The sequence below is a fragment of the Hemibagrus wyckioides genome, linkage group LG06 (assembly GCF_019097595.1).
Source record: "Hemibagrus wyckioides isolate EC202008001 linkage group LG06, SWU_Hwy_1.0, whole genome shotgun sequence".
In the NCBI taxonomy this organism is placed as follows: Eukaryota; Metazoa; Chordata; class Actinopteri; order Siluriformes; family Bagridae; genus Hemibagrus; species Hemibagrus wyckioides.
In genome coordinates, this window is record NC_080715.1 from 24,253,852 (window position 1) to 24,275,884 (window position 22,033).

General features: G+C 37.1%; 2 protein-coding genes across 6 annotated transcripts in view; one reads left to right on the forward strand and one right to left on the reverse strand.

Moving 5' to 3' along the window:
- nalcn (sodium leak channel, non-selective) overlaps nt 1-10,029 on the reverse strand; it is an 85,681-nt gene extending 75,652 nt beyond the window's left edge. For 2 of the 5 annotated variants that reach the window (XM_058393573.1, XM_058393572.1), the window contains exons 1-8: nt 9,877-9,920; nt 3,518-3,621; nt 3,288-3,349; nt 2,580-2,720; nt 2,259-2,441; nt 613-696; nt 345-484; nt 114-242 (exon numbers count right to left, since the gene is read on the reverse strand). In XM_058393573.1, coding sequence (XP_058249556.1) covers nt 114-242; nt 345-484; nt 613-696; nt 2,259-2,441; nt 2,580-2,720; nt 3,288-3,329 — 719 coding nt within the window. In that variant the 5' untranslated portion in view covers nt 3,330-3,349; nt 3,518-3,621; nt 9,877-9,920. The other 3 variants (XM_058393571.1, XM_058393570.1, XM_058393574.1) reach the window with 2 other exon arrangements.
- A 3,863-nt stretch (nt 10,030-13,892) lies between these two features.
- The window catches only part of itgbl1 (integrin, beta-like 1), a 57,314-nt gene continuing 49,173 nt past the window's right edge, over nt 13,893-22,033 (forward strand). The window contains exons 1-2 of the mRNA XM_058392687.1: nt 13,893-14,116; nt 16,761-16,963. Of these exons, the coding sequence (XP_058248670.1) occupies nt 13,902-14,116; nt 16,761-16,963 (418 nt within the window). The 5' untranslated portion in view covers nt 13,893-13,901. The remainder of the gene's footprint in view (nt 14,117-16,760; nt 16,964-22,033) is intronic.

The following is a 22,033-nucleotide window of genomic DNA, read 5'->3' on the forward strand; positions in this document are numbered from 1 at the left end:
ACTATTCAAATGCAAACATTCAATCAATCTATGTGGTAAAGGATAACCAATTGCTCGAAATAGACATAATTTGAGGACAAGATGTGACAAGTATTGCATGTGGGATTATTTACTTTCTCTTTGTATCGTTCGTAACGCAGTGAAAGTTGAACGGGCCGAACATCTGAACCCCCAGGATTCCGTAGAGGAGCAGGAAGAAAAGCAAAAATATGGACACACTCCAGATCTGCTCTCCAGATCGCCTTTAAAGGAAAAAGAGGAGAGTGTACATAATTAGCCTGGTTTTGTAATATTTTAATAAGTCATTATACAGATGATGGTTCCTGTGATGATGAGTCACTTACTTGAGAATGTTGGTTATGCGAGTGCGTGGCAACTCAAATCTGAAATAGATCCGAAAGGCTCGGATCATTATGAGAGCCCTGGGTATACGCAGCATTCTCCACGGTGACATCTGGTCCACAAGCTTAGCTATTTCAAACACCTACAAACAATGCCAGGGGAAAACAGATAAACAGTCTGAATCATCACACTGTGCTTTTTAATTAAAAAGCCTGTATAAAAAAGTTGTTCAGAAAAATATTGTTTAAGAAAGTAGGACTCGTTTTGTACCTGGAGCACAAGAGACACCCAAAGAAAGACCACCATGAAACCATCAAACATGCACCAGCGGTCTTTAACGTAGGAGTTATCTCCCTGGAAACAGAGACGGGTTGATAAGACACACGTTTTAATGAGAGTCCACAGGTGAGAAGCAGCTGGGCTGCAGGGCTAATGAAAGGCCAGGGCAGCAGGGAACAAAAGAGGCAGCATAATTCAGTCTGTGCAGGTGTCCTCCCTGGTGTGGATGCTGAGATACCAAATAACAGGTCAGCGAGCTCAAGGTACTTTATGATTACTGCAATAATAGATCTGGTTACCATAATAATTCACTTCTTAGGTTGGTGCAAAAATTCAGAAAACTTGCTTTAATATAAAATAGCACAGTTTTAAGAAGGCGAATGAAAGAAATTACTATACATTATTAGCCCATATATGTTAAAGGGATCTGAAACAAGGTTCTTGAGATAAGAAACTGGAACATTTGCTGAAGTTGGCTTTTCTGTTTTTCTTCGCAGGCTTTCACACTGGCAGTTTAGTATGAAACTGAGACTGGGAAGAGCAGCATGGCACCGAACTCGAGACTACCTGTAGGAGGTGGTGTGAGTTCAGTTGCACTGGAACTGTGCCAAGCTTCCTGTGAGTGTGACACAACTCATACTCGAGTCTGCGCTTGTTCAGGAAGTAAAGTGACCTGCACATGTGTATTAGCCGATGACGAAATCATTAGTTATTTTTTTGTTTGTTTTTTAAATTCTCAAAGCTAGTGCTGAATTGAAAATAATGGTTATCTTGCCCAAGAGCATCTATGCAGACTTCCCACCAACAGTTTGGGAACATCTAACTTTTTTTTCAAGTAATGTTTGGTTAACAAGCCTGTCCTCTCTCCTGACCTTAACCCAATCAAGCTGCTAACCTGATGGTAGGAAGTGGTGTTAAATCAGCACTTCATACTGCTGGGAGGTCCTCAGGAAAACATGATTCTCCTGACTGCAATTACAGCTGCTTTAGAGCTTTTTTTTTTTTGATGAATAGTTTCTTTTTTGGGGTGGGGGGTGTATTTTCACATATACCTACGAACACAAGATGTGTAAACCTAGTGCTCATTTAAAAGAAAGAAAGAAAGAAAGAAAGAAAGAAAGAAAGAAAGAAAGAAAGAAAGAAAGAAAGAAAGAAAGAAAGAAAGAAATGGTCAGTGCAGGACAGAGTAGGCTGAGTTAGAAGAAAATGTACACAAACAAAAGTGAACAGGATGTAAAATTGCGGTGATTAAGCATGAGTACCTGTCCAACAATGACTCATCCTCTGAAATGACTGAAAACACAGTTTTAGTGAATAAGCTTTGCCCAAAATGAAGGTCATGGATTGGCAGACATCTGATTGTGGCTTGACTAATTACCCTGAACTGGCAAATTTAAAAAAAATAAAAATGGGACTAATTTTTCTTTCTGAAACAGCCACATCCTGTTGACCCGGTGTCCACTTTAATTACTTTTCTTGCTTGTATGTTTAGGAAATGATTTGCCAATCAAGCCGTCCACATTTTCCTCATCAGTAATTAAAGGGCTTTCATCTGCCAGCTGCATTCATTTAAATCCACAGCGCTTGGCATATCCTTATTTTTTAATAACTTTAAACCCACTGTCCGGGTGTGTTACCTTGATGATGCCCCTGATGTGCATCTTGGCGATCATCTCGGCAGTGTAGAGGAACATGAGCAGCGTGTCCAGGGTGAAGGTGACGTACTGCAGCGGGGGATAGTGCTCGAATGTCTTGGGTGTGTTCATGCACACGGAGATGACACTGATTATGGCGCAGGCTCGCAGTAAAGAGTGCACCCACTGGGGAAAATCACACACTTTATCATGTCAACAAGATACCAGCCATTACGCAAACGCAGCCTATTTATGTGCTGCCACTAGTGCTGGAACCATCAAGTGTACAGCATCGTCGGCTGAATAATGACAGCATTCACTCACTGCTTTGTTGATCCAAAGGATATCAGCGCTGTCCGTGAGCGTTTCATCAGGCCCAAAGTCGGTCATAGGCTGCGCTTCGACGCGCGAGCTCTGCTTCCTCTTCAGCATGCTGGGACTTGCCGTGCTATAGAGGGAATGAATCTGAAAGGCAGAGCCACAAACAATACCACAGATGACTCGAACACCTATTGGCCACCAAGCTATGATATACATCTTTGCTAATCCGAATATAAGTAGTCGATATGTAGCAAGTAATTGCTAAAACATAGCGCTATTAGTCACCGTCAATGTTCTAATGTGATGTTAATATTTGTACAATTTATGATCTATGGAGTAGAACAAAAGAGTTCGATGCCTTCACAGCCATGCAAACAAAATGAAAATAGAAAGCTCGTTTTGTGATAGCTCTCCACTGCTGCTGTGCGTAACAACATAAAAACATACCAGATGTTATGAGTTGCTGTGTCGCATGGGCCACTACGGGAAACAATTAAGCACAAGGAGAACACAAGACGCTGTATCACGTCACACAAATATAACCTTACCTTTCCCTTGACCTGCTGCAAAGATCACACTTGATCTTCACCATTAAAAACACACCTAGAGCCAACCAATATCGAGGTTGCATATAGTATGAAGTAAAGGCCATTCTCGCAGTGAACGATAATACATGGATAGGACACACTAACTGAAACAAAGCGCACATACCAACGGGAAAAGTAAAGCTGAAATTGTTCCAGCACTGCACATAACATGCGATCAGGCATACCCTGTAAATAACACACAACAGTTAGTCAACATGGCATATATGGTGGAACGTTTACAGTATGATTATATCGACAAATAATGTCCACCACAACAGACACAGCATATATATACACTACGACATTGAGTGGCGTGTTCTGGACAGATGGGATTTGTTGAACCATGTGACTCACGGTCAGGCTCCTCATTGGTGCGTTCATCCCCAGGATCCAAAGGGGTTGAAACCAGTATGAAAGATTAGCAATAAATACGTGCTGAAGGCTCCTTAGATTTAGCTCTAGGAAAAATATTCAAGAAACAAACAAGAAAAGTAACTATTAATTAAATCACAAGCACCACATTGCTGTACTCAGGCCAATAAATTGGAATATCAGTCCCTGTAGGAAAATGTGCAAGATTTGCACAGGATTTTTCTTTTAAACTCCTACTAGTGAAGACACATATGTAATGATTTTCTATTATCGCTCTACTCATGTTTGCACCAGAATGGAAGAGGGTTTTGGCTGAAAGTGTGTTGTGATGAGGTCAAACGGCCAAATCTGCAAAAAAGTTTGCATTAATTCAGAAACATTTCTCTGAACTCTGCAGTGTTTGCTCGACATTACGTTCATTTCCGTGATCACAATATCATAAATCCTGGATGGACTGTATTATGTTAAAGTCACTTTAAATTTTGTAAAATGTATTTCCTTCATTTGATTAAATCGATTTGGTCAGCCTTTTTTAACATGTGAAGTTTTTTGTCGTATAAATTATATATAATTCTTATTTTAATAAGCAAATGCAGGCCACAAAGATTTCATGAATATACACAGAATATCTCATAATTATGAAGTGAAGTGAAACTCTTAAATCACCATCAAAGGCCTCAAATAATCCACCAGTGATCTATTAAAGTATCACATATACGTAACTAATAAACTAGCAAACAGTCAGAATCATAAAGACCAAGGAGCAATCAAATCTACTCTGTCATAAACCAGGGTTTGGTTGTAAAAAAAATCCCGTTCTTTAACATCCTGTGAAGCAACTTTAAAATGGACAGCATACATGACAAGAGGATGACGTCCACCATAGGTCTGCTGAGCGAGGACTTTAGTATTCAACCAAGAGGCCGAGAGTAATGCCAATGGCGTTAGATCCGAGGCTGAGACAGGAGAAGCTGCTCACAGGACAACAGGAAATACAACAGCTGCACTTTACAGAGAGAGGAATTAGGTGTGAAGTTGAAAAAACACTCACACACACAGTCTTATGGAAAACATCTCTCTGCTATGATGTGATCAAACGTTTCAGCATTGACACAAAGTCCTACATATTAAAATCCAAAACTGCTCATCCCCCTGAGAACACCATCCTCACAGTCCAGCATGGTGGTGGTGCTTTTCATCAGCAGCCACTGAGAATCTGGTAAAAGTTAATAGAGGATAAATGCACAAAAATACAAGGCAATCCTCGAAGTTTGCAAAAGACTCAGAGGACTCAGTGATTTGTCATCCAAAAGGACAAACTATCAAAGCACCAACAGAGTAGTTTAAAACGAAGAAGCTGAATGTGTTGAATCTGTTGTGAGGTTTGATTATTGATGTTTGTGTTCATTTCATTATTTGAATTGTGAACTCATGATGAGAATTTAATTCAGAAATTGCATGCATCAGTTCTGACATCAAACATAACTGACCACAAAATGTCTGAAATGCTGATATTTATGCTTTAGGTATTGTAATTACACTGTATGTAATGTCATTAAATACATGAAGAAAACACAATTAATTATTAGTACTGTTTCTTAAAAGTCAACATGTTTTTTTTTGGGGGGGGGGTTGGTTTGGAGACATTAGTACTGTTTCTTAAAAGTCAACATGTTTTTTTTTGGGGGGGGGGTTGGTTTGGAGACATTAGTACTGTTTCTTAAAAGTCAACATGTTTTTTTTGGGGGGGGGTTGGCTTGGAGACATCGTAATGCTTCATTATGTTGTGCACACAATTAACATGATGAAATGCAATTTATAATGGAATTAAAATAGTTAAATCAATCCAAAATATGATGTGATTAAAGTGATGATAAACAATTAGGATTATTCTTTCAGCAATATAGTATATTAGCAGTACACTAGAGTCTTACTAGATGTTTATTTAATCCTTCTTATTCATATATAACTGCATTATTTCTTTTTCCTTTTTATGTTACAACACATTACATTTGGGGGGAAAGAAACAAACACTCTTTTTAGTCAGCATTTTCTATCCCTGAACAGCATTTATAGATGGCATCTAGAAGTCGTTATTATCGCCACAAATACATTACAGCACAGTGGAATGCTTTTCTTCACTTATCCCAGCTGAGGAAGTTGGGGTCAGAACGCAGGGGTAGCTATGATACAACGCCAAAGGGAGGGTTAAGGGCCTTGTTCAACTGCTCAACAGTGGAACTTAGTGGTGCTGAGGTTTGAACCCTCAGCTTCTGATCAACAACCCAGAGCCTTAATCACTTGAGCCCCCGTTGCCCAATGAATAGCCTTTAAATGTGGCATCTAGAAATGCTTCTGCATCTCAATCTTGATACTTTTATTTAAGACTGGGAAAATTAAACTACATGATTTGGTGATTTGCCTTATATGACCTTGAAGCTGGACGTGTGTAACTGGACTCTTATTAGATAAGACTTAAAAAACCTTTTTAATCCAATTCAAGCTTCTCACACTACAAAATGTGGAAAATGTTTAATTATTTTAATTATCATCTATTATCTTTCCATCTGCATTTAACCTTTTCCAGATTTTTCTCAAATACATTTGACAAAATCAAACAAACTCCATGATATTCTTAGTCTTAGAGTTTTCAAAATGACAGCAGATTTGCCACCGATTTGCATTAAGCATGAGTACAGCTATCATAGAAAGTAATTAGATGTGTGTTTTCACTGGTAGGAGTTTAAAAGAAGAATCTTGTACTTGCAGTTTCACCGTTTCAAGTAGATTTCAGAAAAAAACAAAAACTCCACAAACTGCATTGAAAACTTAAAAAAAAAGGATAATTTATCTAAACGGATATTTAGTTACTATTACTGTATAAAGTAAATAAAGGAGACAAACAGGAAAAGAAATGTTTTTTTATAAGAATAAGGAATGTCAGTGTTAGGCTTTAAAATGATAATAATACTTTACACTGAAATTATGTTAACACAGGATTCTATTCAGAATACACAAATCTGCCACAAAGATGTTGTTCAATTACAAACGGCATTTGGCTGAAGTGAATTTTTTTAAAATGTTAACACGCTTCAGTGTCTTCTCTAAAGCCGTTTTAATTCACTCCCTGCTTTTTTCTTATAAAACATCTTCCTATCGTAAGCAGTAAAGAAAAACAAACCAAAAAGTACTGAAAAGTGTGTTGAAATGTACCTTTCTATCAAGTCCATCCTACTCAAAAAAGCTTTATATATTCAAAAGCAATTTGCAAATCGTCTGTAATTGCTACACTTAGCATATGCTGGTAGAGGTTTGAGGACAACTGAAAACAAAATTATAGGGTGGAAGTGCTGTAATGTGGGAGTGGGATGTGGAGGACCACAATTACTTTCACATTTTGAGAAAGGACCTTTTCAACACAGGCAATCACTGGGCATTTTAATGATGGCTGTGGATATCCACTAGTCTCCCAAACAAGCCTGAAATTGTTTTAAGTATGTAAAGCAATTCATAGTTAACCGATCCACAGCCAACTGGAATTGTTAAAGCTGAGAGGGATTTTTTAATGATGAGAATTGTCTAAACATCTGAGACTACTGGGATCACTGGAAATGTAGGATTTATTTATTTATTTATTTTGCATTTAAAATTGTAAATAAGCTGAAGTTTCTAGAATGTTTAAATATTTAAAACAAAAAAAGTAAATGGTCAATATCTTGAATATTTAATATTTAAGATTCTGCACTATTTTTGTGTCTCTAAATGTAAGCAAATGTGTGATATTGTTCATGTTAAATGCTGTTGTTTGTACAAAAAGGTTAGATTTTCAGACGACACAAAACTGTCACTTCCATGCAGCTTGAATGCACACGGTCATTAACACAAAAAAGGGAACATACCAAATAAGAAACTCACTCTAACTTTACACTCATGGTGTTGTCTGCAATATAATTTGTAATGAAAACTGTTCAATGCAAAATACAAGCAAATGGACCCCAGACTTCTGTACAGTGAAACCTCAGCATAAGAATTTTCACCTTAACAATTGAAATTTTGCAAATTTTGCAAATTTAAGAAAAGAAATTTGCTTTGGCATGTGAAGTATTTTTGGCATAAGAATGAACTGAACCGAACGCCAGTTAAGTTGTGCGCATGTCCAGGGGCCTTTCAAAACTTTTTCCTCAGTGGAAAGACAAGCAAAGCTGAAATTTGTTTCAGTCAGCGAAAGCAACGTTGCTTTCAGCATACATTCAAAAGCTGGGTGATTTTTTGCATGTTTTTTTGTTGACAGATTGGTGGTGTGGGTGGTCTGTTCTTTTTTTATCCCAAGCTTGGTGGCATGACTTCCTGTGAGGACCCTTGGCATGAAATGCTTGGCTTGGTTCAGTTCTTTGTAAGCAGCCCTACAGTTTACATACGCTTTGTATTGGTAATATTTTTGGGTGACTGGAACTGCATTTACATTATTGCTTAGGGGAAATTTTACGCAATACAAAGTTTTCACCTTAACCTGGAGAACTCGCCTCCAGAACGAATTAAATTCATATGCTGAGATTCCACTGTAGATTTAATGATGACGTTGCTACAGTAATTAACAGATAGTACTGATACAGTGTGGTGATGCTGGTCTGAAACACTGAATCTATACATCTGTGTATTTGGATTTGGGATGTTCAGTGGCACTGTGGTGCAGAAGGAAGCTTCACAGCTACAGTGTTCAAGCTATACCTATGTGGGCTTTGTCAGGGTTCTCTGGTTTCCTTCCCACCTCCAAAACCTGCTCCTGGCTACTATAAATTGTGAATGTGAGTGTGTTTGTGTGTATGGAATGAAATTCTGCTAGTTTTTCCAAACAGCTGAGTCACTGGCTATCTTCAAACAATGTCTATAGATCTCTCCCTGAAGTACTTAAATTAGCACATAGTAAACAATAAACTTATGCTTTCTTGCTCATTATTCTTTTTTTTTTGCTATATTATTATACCTCCCCAAAAGGCTAATGGTATTCTTAGACTGAAGCAATATTAGAATGTATTTACTGACAGACACTTGAAAGCACTTCTGTAAGTCACTCTGGATAAGGCCATCTGCTAAATGCCATAAATGTAAGTATGCATATTAAGCACCTGTGATGAATGATCAGGATCCCATTCAGGATGTGTACCTGCTATGCACCCAGTGTTCTCTGGGTCCACTGTGACCCTGACCAAGATACAGTTATTAAGTTAACTTGAAAATGGTTATTAAAGATGAATGAATAAATGAATACTGATCCACCAAAACTGTAAATAATGTCAAACCTCTTCAACCCTATAATACTGGATGAATTAGAGGCAGAAAGGTGGTTACTCAATGCGAGTCAAATCTATTTTCTGTTTATTCGGTTCACTTATAGGGTTGTCACCAAACCTGCACTGAAATTTAAATGAGCATTGAAATGTCTGAACTTTTTTTTTTACAGCAAATGTATCACCAAAAGTGCACATCGACCTCAAACTTAACCTGTTATATAGGATGGACATAAATTATTAAAACTAATATTTAAATCTCTGATACAGACGGATGAACAAGCATGACTGATTCATCTCTGGTGTACAGGCACAGGTTAAATATCAGCACAGAAACAACAAAACAACAACAAACAATCTTTGAAAGTCTTACAATACTTATAATATATACTTATAATACTTGATATGATCCATAACATGTGGCTTTTTAATAATATTGTCATATATAGCGGTGTCCAGATGCGTGTTTTGTTCCGTACTTCTGCACAAACACACAAGATAACAACTCAGTACTGAAAAGAAAAGCACTGAGTCGTTTAAGTAGGCACCCTATAAAGGTATTTGTAATAAACTACTAACTCATATCATCTAGATAAAATATTCCGTGTCATCTCTGACCTCCACAGCACGAAATTTAACGTAATTAAACGGACTAGCAGTGGTGAAATGTATTGAAGACAAAAGTCCTCCATCTGCACTGAACATCTGCTTCCGCACGGTTACTATAGCAACAGAGGAGCAGGAGGCTGACACAGATTCATCTTTAAAGCCGTTTTTCATAGAAACCGAAGCATTATAATGCACGCATACCTATTTCGAATTCGACATGCGATATATACAAGACCAAAATCCATAAACTCCGTGATAAAAATATGTCTAATCCTGCGGTTAAGATGGTTATATGAACGGAGGCCTAGCCTGCGTGTAGCCGCTGCCTACTTCCTGGTATCAGACACGTAAATAGCATAATGAAACTCCGCCATCACGCCCTTGAATTCGGTAAAGCAGTGAAGCGAAAACGCACGCGACGATTAACGGAAAGGAGACACTTACGGACGGTCCGCCGGTGCTGGTTAACGTGATGCCGCTTGCACGCTCGTGAGCTGCCGCCGGTGCCGTGTGTGAGCTCGAGCTCCAGCTACTGCAGCAGCAGAAGCACGCGCGCAACCTCAGAGCCAGCGCGAGCCCACAGCGCACAGGCCCTAACGCAAGCCATCCCAGTACTTCAGGCAGGATGTGTACATTAACCTACAGCTTTAAAAGCTATTAATGGTCACTCATTTTACTCCTGCTAGGGGAGAATTTATTCTATAAGCACGCCTTAAAACATCGAGATAATATTACTGTCCATATGTTTAAAAAATAACAATAAGAAAATATTAACAGATAATAATATTTGAAAACAGCCATTATGTAAGACACTGGTACTCATAAAGGGGTTTGGAGTTCTCCAGGGGTCCTTGAAGCATAGCCAGGGGTCTATTTATTTATTTATTTATTTATTTATTGTATAAAGTCATTATAGTTATTATTCCGTTTGTCTGCTCACTTGAATTGATCATGGTTTAATACAAACCTCAATAACATAAAACACTTGAAGCTATACCTGTAAATACTGATGTCTCTGGTGATTGAAATGTTGAAAAAGATGGAAAAACAATCTAGGGCTCTCAGAAATAACCAAGATGCAATACAATGTGCATAATATTTGAATAGTTGGATTCTGTTCATTGAAAAAAAAAAATTTTGTCAGGATCGTGTCTATGAAAATGTTTTTACAGTTACAGCGGACCCTGACTGATAAAAAGCTAGTCTAATAAATAAAGAAGTTATACACATGGAATTAGACATCAAGCAATATATATGTTTCAAGATTTAGCAATATGCACATGCACAATCTGATTTTTTTCTTAAAAAATCCAGATTGTTAATAAACAGAACATGATCTTCATTTTCTCTTTGGGAACATGGACCCTCTCAGAAATTTATTTAAGGTTAGTTATAGCCATGATATTAAATGGCTTTACCTTATTTGAAGAGAAATGCTAACAAACATGAATTAACATAAATGTTAAGGTTATGTTATTATGTTTTAATGTTATATATGACTTATCTTGGGTGCTCAGAGTTCCCAGCAATAAAACATGATTAAATCCATTCAGTTCATATATGCTGTGGTTCTCTGATGACTGATAAAGGCACTATTGGTCATTCCTAAATAAAAGTGGAGGGTGAGGGAGAGAGAGAGAGAGAGAGAGAGAGAGAGAGAGAGAGAGAGAGAATATTTGTATACATCATTTGCAAATAAAGAAGGTAAGACACCATGGATGAAGCTTCTCACTGCCTTTGTGGAATTCAGTTCTCCTGTTCAGAAGTTTCCATCTCCTCAAAACATACCACTAGGTAGATTTGTAACTTGGTGTAAATGCTTGTTTCATGGTTCCCTTCAGTCGACTACGGTTCCGTTCATTATTGGTCCCAGATATTCAAATTGGTGCATTCCGTCACCATATCCAGTTTTCCCGCGATTGGCTGTGGATCCACTGCAACTCTGACCAGGATAAAGTAGTTACTGAAGATTAATGAATGAATAGATGACATATAGCTGCTGGAGAGAGACAACCCATTAGCCCTTGGTAATTTATTTAGCATAATGGATGTTAGAGCAAACAGTGGTTGTATTTGGCATAAAATCATTAGCAGAGTGGCAAACTAAACTGGAGCAGAATTTTCTTGGAGTATTTAGGCCATCTGTTGGGCTATGCTGTCCATAAGGCTTCAATTATGTCGAAAATAATAAATTAGATGACTTCTGAAATCTTTTGCCATGACATCTAGGTTCACTGTTTTGCATCCACTTAACAACAAGCTTTTTTTTAAGTCACACGAACTCAGCATTTAAATTAAATCAATAGAATATATGTCATGTGCTCATCCTAGTACTTTCACTCAAAGTATGTCCATACTGAACATCTTTTCAACTAGCAATACACAGATAATGTATTATATATATACACACAGTACTGTGCAAAGTTTTAGGCAGGTGTGCTTAAAATTCAGATGTAATGTAAATAAGAATGCTTTAAAATAGAGAAGTGTTGATAGTTTATTTTTATCAATTAACAAAATGGAAAGTAAATAAACAGAAGAAAAATCCAAATCACATTAATATTGAGTGTGAACAGCCTTTGCCTGCAAAACCGCATCAATTCTTCTAACTGCACTTGCACACAGTTTTTGAAGGAACTCGGCAGGTAGGTTGTTGCAAACATCTTGGAGAACAAACCACATATCTTCTCAAATCCTCACATGCTTCTGTCTCTTCATGTAATCCCAGACACAATGCTGTTGAGATCAGGGCTCTGTGGGGGCCAAACCATCACTTCCAGGACCCTTTGCTCTTCTCTAAGATGACAATAGTTCTTAATGACATTGGCTGTATGTTTGGGGTCATTGTTCTGCTGCAGAATAACTTTAGGGCCAATCTGAAGCCTCCCTGTCTTCCGTTCTCAGCATTGAGGGCACCTTTAATCCTGACCAAATCTCCACCTCCATTTGCAGAAATGCAGACCCAAACTTGCAAGGAACCTCCACCATGCTTTGACTCATCAGTCCAAAGCACCTGCTGCCATTTTTCTGCACCTGAGTTCCTATGATTTATCAAGTTAATTTATCCTTGTTTCCCTATCGGTGGTATAGCTTTTTGGCCACAATTCTTCCATGAAGGCCTCTTCTGACCAGTAGATGGGCCGTTTGCTGTTGGTACTGCTGGATATCTTCTGATGTTGAAGGGAAGTAAGAATGATGTGCATGATCTGCTGCATCGTTTCCTTGGCCAATCACTGGATCTACAGTCCTCAACATTGCCTGTTTCTTTGTGCTTCTTCAAAATAGCTTGAATAACATATCTTGAAATCCCAGTCTGCTTTGAAATCTTTGCCTGGGAGAGACCATGTTGATGCAGTAAGACTACCTTGCGTCTTGTTGCTGTGCTCAGTCTTGCCATGGTGTATGACCTGTCTTCCACAGCCTCTCCTTATTAGCAGAATTTGGTTGTTCCTCACCAAGTTTTAAGCTTCCTCCACAGCTGTTTCTGTTTCATTTAATAACTGTGTTTCAACCTACATATGAAATTGATGATTATTAGCACCTGCTTGATATAATTGGTTAATCATACACCTGACTCTGAATTAAATTTGGATTCCAAGGTTCCACTGTATACTGTATATTTTTTAAAACATTCTTATTTTACAGCAATTCTTCACACCTGCCTAAAACTTGTGCACAGTACTAAAAAGGTTTCATTTTCAGGTCAGGTTCTGCTTAAGGATTCTTTGCTAAAATGTGCATTGTTAAAAGTGCTATACCAATAGAATTGGTTTGAACTGAATATTGTAAATGGATACAAATACATATACAAATAGCAGGCGCAATATTCTCATTTGCGCTTCAAGGGACATCTTATTGAGACAAGTAGTAGTAAGATTGTAATTTTATAAAAGCATTTCATTTCCAGTTTAAAATCCGAGTTATGATATGTGATATTATATGATATGTGATATTATAAGGTGACACAAGTTATTAAAAGAAATACTCTGCTTTGCTTTAATAACCATTTTGTGATACAGAGAACTTAAACCTGGAGAGTTTTTTGCTATTTTATTCTGGTTGGTGCTTTCTGGTTTTTCCCAGAAGTGTTATTAAAGAGGTTATCATGAATCATAGATGGCATTCAGCTATCATTGTACTATTATGTGTTTTGTTGTGTGTTGTGCTTTCTTTTATTAACTGTCCCTTTAAACCCCATCTGCAGTGCACAGCCATTTGTAATAAACAAACAAAAAAAAATCGCTGGCTGTTATTACTTTCTCATCATGTAGTAATTTTGTTAGCAACATGATAAAGTGCATACAGAATACATACAGAAAGCAAGCAAGGAAAAGTATATTTCTAAACTATTCCCATACACAAGTGTCTTAAATAGTTTGAATTTGTTGTGTATATTTTAACACATAGCTGCACATGAGTCCACCTCCTGCCTTCTGCAGCAAGAGTCATATCTAATCAAAGGCACTTGCATGGAGAGCGCTATTGGCCTCCGAAGAGTTGGAGCCAGTTTTGGCCAGCCCGCTCTCCCTCTGCTTGGGAAAGTGGAAATTCCTGAAGGCATTTTACTTCAGATTTCTTGTGGGGATCTAAACATGAATGCAGAGGCTCTGGTGAACTCCATCTTCGTTTCTTTCTTTCTGATTTTACTCTTAGTCATTGAAGAAAGTTTACTACAATCACTGGGGTAAGTTAAGGAGCTTTGTTTTACTTTCATCAGCCTAACTTTTTAGCGTTCTGCTGTCTTGCAAGCTTTTGGCTACAGTGGAAAAAATGTAACTTGACAGCATACTTGTAAGCCATACCTCATACCATAAGTGTTTTTCTACTTCGTTCTTCTGTACTTTATTCTTCTTAAAAACTGTTGATCTGGTTAGGTTCCGTTTAAAACTTTTGTACTTTTGTGATGTCTTTTATTGACTGTAGTTTGTGTATTTACTCTCCACAAGACAAGGATCAAATTTTGTCTCTATGGTATACTCAGATGTAGCAATGAAAGGATATCAACTTGAATCGTACTATAATAAGCACTTTCTTTGTGGTCTGGCAAAATTCCACATTCGGATTTGATCCAGTTTTGCTACAAATGGTACATACAGGGTTTTTTTTGTTTTGTTTTTCTTTCCTCCCATGACTATTTAGTAGCAGAATGAGTAGAAAAGTAACACTGCCTCAGTTATGAACTATTTCTAAAAGAACTATGTGGGAAATTGAGCTTTGCCTTACAACTTGAGTGGAGTCAGATAAGCATGCCATAAACATGCTGGATAAAGGCAGGATGGAATGCAGTGAATTATTTCCATCAGTTTATTCACAACAGGTGCGCACTGGTACTAAAGTCACAGCTCCTATAATAGAAAATCATGCTTAAGATGCATTATTAGACTTGTGCAGAATAAATTTTTTAAAAATTTTTCCCTGGTATAAATTGCCCAGATCCTCTACTTATCTAATTTATCTTTTTTTCTTTTTCTTCTTAATAATGTGAGGCAAAATAAAATCTGTCTTAATGACCAACTTAGATATTGTGTTTTAATAAAAAAATAAAAATAAAAAATGCAGAAAATACTTTTGGCTCAAAACAGCATCTGAAATAAGGCCAACTCAGTGGTGATGTTCAGTATTGCTGGACTAATTTGCAATATTTCCCTAATTTCCCCAAAAGTCTGTTTCATATCTTAGAAGGTTTTTTTTTTTTTTTTTTTTTTTTACATTATAACGTAACTGATGTGGAATTTTAATGAAACCAAAGAAGGAAGAAAGAAAACTCTAATCTCAGCTTATTTGCTTGCATTGTGCAAACATCTTCACTGGTTTAAAACATGGATAAGATTAGGTCCTAGAAAATTAGAAAATACTTTCTAGCTAACTGTAACCTGACACACCTCCACTTTCATTACCACTGACCAAAAGCATTATTATATTATATTAAAGCATTATTATTTTCATTCATAAGCAAAATCTGAATATATCTATGCTGAAACAAAATAATTGTGATTTCTAAAAAAAAATATCTCAGATGGTTTCTATCATAGAATCTGTTTTAATATTTTCCTTTACATTCAGTATTTTTTCTTTCCATTAGGCAACCACTAGGAACTTTTCTTTCAAATAAACAGCGTTACAGACCAAATTAAACACAATAAAACTCTCTATTGGTTTCTAAGACTTTTTTTCCCCCAATGTGTGGCCCAGAAGAAAAAAAAAAAAACGTGTGTGGTGAGGACATTCCTCTGTGAGATGCATTTTTGTCTATCAGTAAAATGCAGTATATAATTTAAATAAGCTTAGAGTGAGCTACAGCTCCATTCCTTTAATATGTTGTGATCACCTAGATAGCTGTTAGTCTGATCCACCTGGAATTATAAGCTTTGTCTGAGGAATAGCTGGGGGGGAAAAAAACTAAAGGAACATAATGAAATGTCATTAAGTGTTGTAACACTTTTGTTAGTAGATACTTTTGCCATTTGGGGATACAGCTTTCTTCCTGACAGGAGCTTAGACTTCTATCTCCATAACATAGTGTGTGTGGGTGTAATAATTTATATTCTTTCAGTTTCTGTTGTCATCTTGAAAAATAACCCAAAAGCAATGCAATAAGTGACTTAGCTAGTTATAGTGAATGGGGTTGAAGTTTTATTAAAACAAGACACAATGTCCTCTGTACTGAAGACTCGACCATGGTGGTAAACTTTATCTCTGTAAAAAAAAAAAAAAAAAGGCACTGACACTGGAGACTCATTCCATCGATGTTAAATAAATGTCTCCAAGCTACACTTTATCAGCAATTAGACAATTATTTTTTTAATTATGTGGAGAATCCTCTGTGAATGAGCAGATAGTATTAAAAGGATGGCAGATTAAATATAGATGAAAAAAAAACCTGTGAATTGTCATGCTGCCATCACTTCAGTCAGAGGTCCTGTTAAAGAAAATGAATCAACATTCTCTGATCATTGAGGACTGAGAATTGAATAGAACTGTTGGCTAAGAATATGTAATAAATTCGATTACAAAAATGCCTTTATAGCACACACAGCACTTGGACAATGAGTAGTAGTAATTTTATAGTAATAGTATTTTAGGTAAAATAGTTTTCACCCCTTTTGAAAATCCCAAATTATGAGCTCAGAATTGTGCTTTAGGCTTTTGTTCATGACTTAGGAGAGCTTTTATGGTTGTGAAAACAACACATGATTACATGAAAAGTGCATCCTGTAGTATCATTACTCCCAGCGTTAAACACACTATCTACAGGAGTGACGCAAATGCAACATGGGGGTCAGAGGCCACAGGTCAGAGAGGTGAATGAATGCTTGTGTATGTTACAGGCAGGTGGGTGGAAAATGTAAACTCTCCACTGATGCCTCGCAGAGAAGATGCCGGACCTCCGACGGCCTGATCTGCAGCGGAAGGGGAGAGTGTGTGTGCGGGGTCTGCATTTGCCGAGTCAGTGAGCCAGGGATGTATTACGGACCACGGTGTGAATGCCATGACTGGGTCTGTGCAACATATGACGGGAAGGCCTGTGGTGGTAAGTACTATTACAGACTGTTTCAAATGGCTACCATACGGCTTTTTTTTTCAAGCTCGCTCTGACCGAGAGCACACATCAGGATCTGGTATGAGGTGCGGAAAAGAATGTGACCTAAACTTGCGAAAGCCTTTGTCCAGCTTTGACGGAAGCTTTTGATGTTCCATTTGTCATTAGCTACAGGGACCTCATTTCAATTTCACTCAGTTTTCTTTCACTCAAACACAAACCCTTTCAAAGTGCTCTGTTTGATTTTTTTTTTTTTTTCAGAATGAGAGCTGTTGCATTTACAATTCTGAGCACTGCTTCCAAAAGCCACTTTTACTTCCAGATCTTATACTCAGTGTTACTACTGAATAGTGAGACCTTGAGCTTAGTGCCTTTCAATATTTGTCCTCAAATACATGTAAGCCTGCAGTCCATTAGGCTCATGAGCATGAATTTACTGCCCGCTAAGACTGTAATCCTACCTACATTTCTGCCATTTATTCAAAGGAGCCGCTGATGACTTTTAAAGGATACTTAAAGGTTTCAGGTTTTTTGTCATGTGCTTAAAGAGTGCTTTAAGCATCTATTTACAATGCATTACTTGTGCTACAGTTGTACACTCCAACTCAAAGGAATAAATAGGGGGTTTTTTTTGGTCATAAAGTGACATAATGTCTCTCATCTTTTTCATTCTATAATTTTTAGTTATAGCAAAATCTCATGAAACTTTGTTCACATGAGTAAAAAGTCCTCTCTATTAATACGGTGATTTATTTAACAGTTTCACTGGGCTGTCTCCCTTTTTTAAAATCCGATGTAAATATTGCAACTACAAAATGTAACAAAGCTTAATAACCAAAAGATAACTGTTTAATGCTAGATTACTTCAAAAAAATTCACTTTTATTTTACCGAAAGTCTTAGTCTTTAAATCCCTGCGCTGTTATTGTGTTAGTGTGTCACTGCAATCATCTTAATCCGAAAAAACTATTGCACCCAGACAACCCTGATTAGACAATCCTTTGCTATAAATGGCTGCTTTTTTTTGTTTTGTGCCCTTAAAAAAGCAGCTCACTTGACAGCTTTTCAGAGACAGAGAGAGGGAGAGAGAAAAAAACAAACCACTCCAACCTTTTTGTTCCACCCACAGTTTGCTCTGTGGAACAGTACCGATGCTAGAGGACATTAATGGAGATGTGTGGAGACAGAGAGAGAGTGATTTATTTGTGAAGACAGGTTGTGAGCCAGTGAAGAGCTCATTAGCTTCGCCCAGTCCTGAAAGCGAGGCCGGGTGTCTGGCTGATAATAAGGTTTCATTCACAGTTGTGCAGACTGCAAATGGACTCCACATATGGTCCAGGACTTACAGTGTAGGTCAAGTCTAATCGCTAGCATTTCAGGCAAAACACTTGACGTCGCATTTTTCAAAGCAGATGGCTGCCATTAGCTAGTTAAACGTCTAGGCTCTGTCACATGATATTTCAATGGTGTTCTACTGTTTTTGTGCCTGCAAATAGCTTTATAGACTCTTCAAACATCTAAGTCCTGGGAAACGCTATATCATATCATATCATATCACGAGGAGGCTTGTTAACAGTAGACGTATTCTGTATATGATCTGTATGTCTTCAGTCTTATTCAACCTTTAAAGACCTCTTACAGTATATGATTAATACATTTATAAGTGATTTACAGTATATTTTGGCTTGCTTGGCACTGCTCTGGACATCTGATGCATCTGTTACGGGAAGAAACATCTCCAGTATGAAACTTTTTTTGGCATCTGCATTTTACAGTAATAGAAATTCAGGCCAAGCTACTAAGCTTTCCTACATGTTCTACATGACTTCAATTTTTGGTTGAATTCCTCCGCCACATATTAATGACTGCACTGATGAAAAATGGGATTATCGCATCTCAGCTGGAGGGAAGGACTCTAGCAGTGTGCACATGCTGAGCTAAACATGTTGGATTGGGGGGAGGACCCAGCAACTTAGAGATAGGCACTTTTTTTAAACATATAATGTAACGTGTGGTTATTTAGGGCAGGATGTAAAGTCGTAATCTTTATTTATTCATTTTGTTAAAAAAAATCTTATATCAGTATAATGAATCCAAACAGTAATATAATCAAAAGATATAATCAAAAAGAGATTGAATGAAAAAAAAAAACATTAAAAAAACAAAAAAATACAATCAACAACAACAAAAAGAAACAAACTCTTATACAGCCGTTTTCCGAAGGGAAAATGCAACATGGTGTGTAAAATAGGTCAAACTAACTAAGGACTTAACACTAAACAGCTGAACACATTAGAGTAACAAAGTAATGATACAACAGAGCCAAAACACGAAACAAGAGCCAAAAAACAAACAAGAATCTTTAAAGACAGTTTATATGATTAATACATGATATTTACAGTATGTTTATAGTCTTTTGGCTTGTTTTGCACTGCTCAGGACATCTGTTATTGTAAGAAACCTGTTTGTAAGCATCTGTATAATACACTAACACAAGTTCATGCCTAGCTAATTATCTTCCGTACATGTTTTGACTTTTGAGGCAAATTTCAGATCTAATCAAGCAAACTATACAAGGCATGTTAGTTTTAATATATGCAGCTTGAGTAATCTTGGAGTGTAATCTTGCCACTACATATATAATGTGTGCGAAGACAGCTAAAAATCTGCATTTCATTTTGGGTGTTTATATTATAGACTGACAATAAAGTCAAATAATAAATCAGCAGCAAGGAAACAGGCTGGGAAATGGACCAAGTGCTTGTATTCCCTTTTACACGACCTGATTTTGTTTTGAATCTGTTCTTGCTTTATGGTGAAGGCGTTCAACGTGGCAGTTTTTGTTCCCCCCTTCCCTGCACTAGTTTACTGGGTTTGATGGAGCCTCGATTCCTTCTGGCTCCAAGCATTCCTCTGTGCAGAACTTTTCCATCTGCTCAGCCTGTTTCTCCTCTCTCTCTCTCTCTCTCTCTCTCTCTCTCTCTCTCTGCAGTTTGACCCTCGACTAGCTCTGATGTGTAACACATTGCTTGGTCCACCCACAATACTGTCACCTAGGGGCCTGTATGTTCTCCAGGCATCAAGTTAGATGTCATCAGACCTTTGAACAGCGAATCGCTTTTAGATTATATTGGACTTGCGTACTTCCTCATTTTGTTAAAAGATGAACAAAGATATTCGTTTCAGATTTTTGGAACTGGAAGCATGATGTAAATGACTTGTAATAAGACTGCTTCATAGTGAGCTTTTGTAGATTTCAGAATACAGGAATAGAAATTTTTCTGTCAGGCTTTTGCTGTCTGTTTTTGTCTTACTAAAGGCTGGAGTTCAATAGTTCTACTCAGGAAGGCTCTGTGAGTTGTTCAAGCAGCTGAACAATATTTCTTACAAAACATCTGGCTGCTACTTCAAGACCAGCTTCAGGAGGCATTAGAAGTGCGAGGAAGCTTTGAAATTGAAATTGGTAGCTGACAGAAGGGGTTTGATCTGTAAAGTGTACCCTGGAACCTATTTGCTGCTATTTATAATAAAGATGGAGTACTACAAAGTTTGTACTCTATAAATGATAAAGCATATGATTTAGAAGCTTTAAAATAAGAAACCCTCACCCTAACCCATGTTGATTTAAATGCATTATACGATTTCTTCCTCTTATCATGTCAGGGAGTTTTTCCTTGTCACAGTTGCCTCTAGCTTGTTCATTAGGGAAAAAATATAAATGTAATTCAAAATTTCTCAACTTATACAGTGTGAACAGAATTGAATTGAATTGAACCCAAACCCTGCTCTGTGGTGATCTAATTGCTTTAAATAAGGAATTCAGAGTTTATATTGTATATTAAAATTTATCTCATTGGTTTCTTAAAATATGAGTCAGACATGCAAAGTGTGGTATGTCAAGTTTATTGTCAAATTTTATTCTATTTTTTTAAATAGAAGAACTGAGTGCAAGAAGCCTTTATTGAAGCCACACATACATTACAGCACAGTGAAATCCTTTTCTTCACTTATCCCAGCTGAAGAATTTGGGGTCAGAACACAGGGGCAGCTATGATACAGTGCCCCTGGAACAGGGAGGGTTAAGGGCCTTGCTCAATTGCCCAACAGTGGAGCTTGGTCAGTGCTGGGGTTATCTACAATGACACTTGTGAAACTGTACACTACCCCAAATCCAGTGCAAAAAAAAAAGTTAAGAATTTTGAATTCTAGCTCTTATATAGTAAAAAAGGTAGCAAACTGTAAACACTGAACATAGACAAAAAGCTGAGCAAGTTTATGACTGTTCTCGCAGCAAGACAAATAATAGTACAAATGCAAAGAATGTATGCAGTGACATAGTGGTAGATATTGTACTCAAAATTATTAAAGGAGTACAATGTAATGTAAACAGAATATTACATTAGAGTTCATTTACATTACATTATATTATAGAACATGACATTTACAGTTGCAAAAATAAAGAAAAAATAGCATAACTATTGGTCCTTAAACTTGATATATTCTTGTGACACGTATATGCAATAAATAAAGCAAAAAAAAAAGGTGACTCAAGTGTTCATAATTGTGCACATTGTATTGCCATGTAACAACAACAAGCTACCTAGTGCACTTGGTGGCTTCTCCGCTACATGTTAATGACTGTGTTGATGGAAGGTGGGCTTATCGCATCTCAGCTGGAGTGAAGGACTAGCAATGTGTACATGCTGAGATAAACATGTTGGATTGGGCAAAACCAGCAACTTAGAGAACAGAGAGGAAGGCTTTTTTTAAAATGTACTATTTCTTGTGGTTATTTAGGGCAAGGGAGCAATCTTAAGTAAGGACTTATATAGTATAATATATTATTATACTATAATATACAGTATACAGTGAGGGAAAAAATTATTTGATCCCCTGCTGATTTTGTACATTTGCCCACTGACAAAGAAATGATCAGTCTGTAATTTTAATGGCAGGTTTATCTGAACAGTGAGAGGCAGAATAACAACAAAAAAAATCCAGAAAAACACATTTCAAAAAAGTTCTACATTGATTTGCATTTTATTGAGTGAAATAAGTATGT